This window comes from Myotis brandtii, unplaced genomic scaffold (genome assembly GCF_000412655.1).
Source record: "Myotis brandtii unplaced genomic scaffold, ASM41265v1 scaffold2, whole genome shotgun sequence".
NCBI lineage: Eukaryota > Metazoa > Chordata > Mammalia > Chiroptera > Vespertilionidae > Myotis > Myotis brandtii.
Window position 1 is genome coordinate 1,015,034 of NW_005357451.1, and position 5,225 is coordinate 1,020,258.

The 5,225-nt window shown below is 43.1% G+C and overlaps 1 protein-coding gene across 2 annotated transcripts in view; it reads right to left on the reverse strand.

Moving 5' to 3' along the window:
- CHM (choroideremia (Rab escort protein 1)) overlaps positions 1-5,225 on the reverse strand; it is a 239,710-nt gene that overhangs the window by 39,856 nt on the left and 194,629 nt on the right. For both annotated transcript variants that reach the window (XM_005865260.2, XM_005865259.2), the window contains exon 12: positions 655-751. In XM_005865260.2, coding sequence (XP_005865322.1) covers positions 655-751 — 97 coding nt within the window. The remainder of the gene's footprint in view (positions 1-654; positions 752-5,225) is intronic.

Consider the following 5,225-nt stretch of genomic DNA (forward strand, 5'->3'; position numbering starts at 1 on the left):
TATGCTTATATGCATGCATACAAGTCCTTCGGCTGATCTCTCTCATTATTGATGTTTCTATCTCTCTCTCCCTCTCTGAAATCAATAAAAATATTAAAAAAAAGAATTCCAAGAAAAGTAAACAAGAAAACTAGCAGCAAAGAAAATAATTTTTAAATGTTTTTTATTGATTGAAGAGAGAGGAAAAGTGTGAGAAAGATAGAAACATCGATGAGAGGGAAACATCCATTGATTGCCTCCTGCATGCCTGGTACTGGGGATCAAGTCAGCAACCTGGGCATGTGCCCTGACTGGCAACCTTCTGGCGCAGGGACGATGTCAACCAACTGAGCCACACCAGCTAGGCAGAAAATAAATTTTTTGAAAGTATGTTTCCAATAAGCTTAAGAAAAATTACAAAAAAAAATTGGAAAGTCACAGAACTTCTTTCACTGAAAAACTTAACAATAGTGCCTGTGAAGATTTAGCCACAGAAAAATTTAAAAGCAAGGGGTAGGTATGAAATGACTTATTGTATGAATACACACTGTATGAACAAAGACTGTGAATAAAAAACACTCTATAAACACAACCCTGGCAACTTTAACAATAACTGCCCTCTTTTACTTTCTAAACAAACACAAAAGACAAATAACTAGACTCTACTATGCTTACATGTGCCTTTCATGCATGTCATTGTTGAAGAACATAATTCAATGACCCGAACAGCAGAAGTTCCTGGTTCCTCTGCTGGCACTGTCAAAATGGAAATCTAAAAAGCAGAAATAAAATATCAGACACAGCTGTTAGATCTCATTTTCATTTCTTCTATCATTAGAGTATAGTTAATATCAAAACTGAATGTCTTTTTCAACCACTCACTGATGTTTGAAAAAATTTAGCTTGTAAGGGTTTTAGAAAAGAATTTGATATCCGTAACACACATATGTGTCCTAAATCCGATTTCTGCATTACTTTATATCATCTATAGTGCATTCATATAATTAATAGATACCGACTATTTCAAATATCATTAATATTTATTAAATCCTTCACTTATTTTCAAAGGATACAATTATGACATATTACTTCTGAATTATTTGCACTTCAGTGTTTGAAATCAGATCATATTAAATCTATTTTTTCCATTTTGATTATTCATAATGACTAAAAATAGCAGTTATGGAATACAAAATATTTTTAAATGTTTCAAATTCCAAAGATATTAAAACAAAGTATATGTCAACACATACACCAAAGTATAGGCAAACATATACCAAAATGTTTCAAAATGAATGGCTTCAAATTAATTTAAGAACTCCATTAATAAATAGAAATTTATAATTAAAAGTGAAATGGAAAATTATTATTAAATAACTAGAGGCCCGGTTCATGAAATTCATGCATGGGGTGGGGGGTGTCCCTCGGCCCGGCCTGCACCCTCTTGCAATCCGGGACCCCTCAGGTAGGGTCCCTAGGCCTGGCCGATGATCAGGGCCTATCTGGGCTTTCCTTCCCCCGGCTGCTGTCAGCTGATCTTGCCCCCGCTGCTGCCACTGTTTGCCATCTGTGTGGTACTGCTCCCCACTCCCCCGCCACTGTTCGCCTCCCTCTGCAGGCGATAGGCATGGGGGTGTGATCACTTGGCTGGCTTGGGCCTCCCTTGGCAGGGCAATCGCTGGCTGGCCCCACACAGCTGCCACAGCGTTGCTGGCCAGTGGCCTGGGCCTCCCTTTGTGGGGTGATCAATTGCGGGGCTCCCAGATCGATTGCCCCGCAGAGGGAGGCCCCACCCACCTGCCGCAGGGCCGCCAGCCTGGTAGCCTGGGCCTCACTCTGCAGGGCAATCGATCGCGGAGCCCCCCCATCGATCGCCTCGCAGAGGGTGGCCTGGGTCTCCCTCTGCAGGGCGATCATGGGGCGATGGCGGAGCCTCCCTGACCAATCACATCACACCCGCCTTGGCTGGCCTGGCGCCAGTGCATGTCATAGCATGGTGGTCCAGAAGGTCGTTCTATTGTTCAGTTGATTTGCATATTACACTTTTATTATTATAGATTATTATAGACTATAGGCCCGGTGCATGGAAATTTGTGCACTGGAGGGGGAGAGTCCCTCAGCCCGGCCTGCGCACTCTCACAGTCTGTCCTCAGGGGATGTCCTACTGAGGGAGGTGACCGGGCTGGCCGATCAGGGGACGGTGCTGCCCCCCATCACCCCTCCGCCGCCGCTGGTTGCCATTCCCCCCATTGCCGTTCCCTCCCTCTGCCCACTGGCACACTCCTTGGCTGGCCTGGAACCGCCAGCTCGCCGGCCCTGCCCCCTGCCAACTGGTCGTTCTGCCGTCTGGTCGATTTGCATATTACGCTTTTATTATATAGGATGTTTACTGATATATGGTATGCTGTCCTAGGCACTACTGATATGCTATATGGCTTTATATTTAAAAGATTTTAAATGACCATTAGGTCAATGTTTCTCTATAAAACCAAAGTTTCAATATTAAACCTCAATCTAATCTTTACTCTGATGAAACTATACCCTCTCATTTAGGAAATACTTGCCAAAAGGTAAAGCCCCATTTGGACTTTTACCTGTGACTATCATGCTTAGATTTTGACGGTAATATCAGGTTGATAGCCCCCAGAGAAAATGCCTACAACAAGTTCCCAAAACAGAAATTATTTCAATAACCATGACTATCTTACTACTTGTACGTGCATTTTTGGGCTTACAATGTCTCAAAAACTATGTTCCCCATACTCCTAACTCCCTTTGCTGCTGTCCATGATAGAAAATGTACTTTAGGATTAAAGAGAGAGGATCCACTAAAATATATAATCTTACCTAATAATAGACAAACATGTAAATTGACTGTCCCTCCAATATGCTCTCCAGCCAATCAGGAGAGTATGCAAATTAACCTAACAGATGGCGGTTAATTTACATATGTAGGCGTGAAGTGGTGGAGCGAAGACTGAAGGCTCCGGCCACAGTGAAGGCCTGGGTCCCGGAGGAAAACCGGTGCCGGCAGCCAGGGGAAGGGAAGGCCTATTGCACGAATCTCTTCGTGCAACGGGCCTCTAGTGCTATGTTATAATTATCAAATGATTATGACTAAAAACATGATTATAACCGGAAAGGTCTCTTAAGGACTACAAAAACATATAAGTACTTCATTTATTATTATTATTCTTTTTATTAATCCTCACCTGAGGATAGTTTTTTCTATTGATTTTTAGAGAAAGTGGAAAGGAGGGCAGGAGGAAGGGAGAGAGAGAGAAACATTGAAATAAGAGACACACGGTAATCTTTTGCTTCCGGCATGCACCCTGACCTGGGCCAGGGATTGAACCTGCAACTCAAATACATGCTCTTGACCAAAAATCAAACCTAAGACCCTTTGGTTCGCAGGCAGGTGTTCTAACCACTGAGATTATCGGCCAGGGCTTAAAGTGCTTCTTTTGTTTCCTATAACTATCATGTATACTTTTTAAAAATTGAGATATAATCAGTGACCTCCAATCACAGAATTTTCCATATCCTGAACTCTCAGGAGCCTCGATATTTACAAGGAGGACAGAGCCCACAAAAGAAGTGGAGAGGGAATAGCCAGAGTTATGAGGAGAAATAGGAGAGCACAGTGCCATGGAAACCAAAGGAGTATAGAATTTCAAGAGAAAAGAAATCATCAACATTGCCAATCAAATGTACCAAAAAATACCTAGTGACAAAAACCAAAAAATGCCCCGTGGCCCTGACTATTATGAAGCAATTAAAGAACTTACCAAGATAAATTATGCCAGAAATATAAGAGTAGAAGCCATGTTAGTCCAGAAGTGAATGAGAGGTAAGGAGCTAGAGGCAGCAAGTACAGATAATATCTTGAACATTTTGATAAGAGAAGGGGAGATTGGATACCAGCTAGAGATGGGGACATAGTCAAGGGAACATTTTATTATTTACTTTTGGGATAGAAAATGCTACTACATATATACAGGTTGAGAGGAAAATGCCAGTAGTTGGGAAAGGCTGGAGATACAGGAGAGAAAGCAGGCATGCAGGGTGCTGTGTGTGTGTCATTGGCACTTGTGAAAGAGTATAGCCTTGGACAAGGGTAGGAGCCCTCTTAATCTCTGTCCTGGTATACATACATTATAGGTGGTGGAACAGAATGTCAAGTGCCATTGTGTTTAGTAGGTGGCCTCACATTTCTGTGAAGTGGGGAGGAGGTTTTGAGAAGTTTAAGGGAAAGAAGGGTGGGTAAAATAGTGAGGATCTGAATTAGCCACTGAGGGGAAAGGGAGAGAGAGCTGTCTCAAGCCAGTGGAAGAGCTAACTGATGGTAGGTACTAAGATCCAGCTGAATGAGATTGTTGCCCCTGACACTGTGGCAGTGCCAGTCTGTCTGATTGTGTGGTTTACTCAAGAAGCCCTCAGTGATCCAGATGCAGATTATCCAAGTGATGGGATTTTCCTCTGTGCGTGCAGTGGAAGAACATGATTACATGGGATTTGAAGGTGTTGATGGAAGGGCAGTTCAGATCTACCATGGGATCTAGACCACGGAAAAAGAAGAGGGCAGAGGGAGCTAGTAATCTGGGAGGAAACAGAGGGGACTAGGAATTGCCAGTCTCTTAACAGGTCATTGACCAGGCTAAATGGGGGGTAAGAGAATGAAAGCTGGAACGATAGGAGCAGATTAATGCCATTGTAAACCCATGACCTCCAGACTCAACGGGGCCATTAATACTGCCCAGCCATCTGGCCATGAGATAGGTCATTTTCTAACTCCCCACAGTGATTATCTGACATTTTTCCTTGAGCTTTGATCCATTCCCATTCTCATACCCCCATTCTCTGGAGATTACCTCATTTTGTAATTTAAAGAGTAAATGTAATGCATCAGATGGGAACTCCCAAATGATCCTGCATTCACCCTCTTGTCTCACATCCCATCTAACAGCAACACTTTTACCTGTTCTCTGAATCCTATCCTTCCTGGCCTTTTACCTGGACCTTGCTGCATCAGTAATCCTTCTTTTGTCCTGGGTATCTTCAACCCCACTCTTTCCACTGGCTCAAAATCATCAGCTGAAATATACACTAATCCTATATAATAAAAACATAATATGCAAATTGACCAAATGGTGGAATGACTGGTTGGCAGGGGGCAGGGCCGGTGAGCAGGTAGTGCCAGGCCAGCTAAGGTGCGTGCCAGCAGGCAGAGGGAGGGGACTGCGATT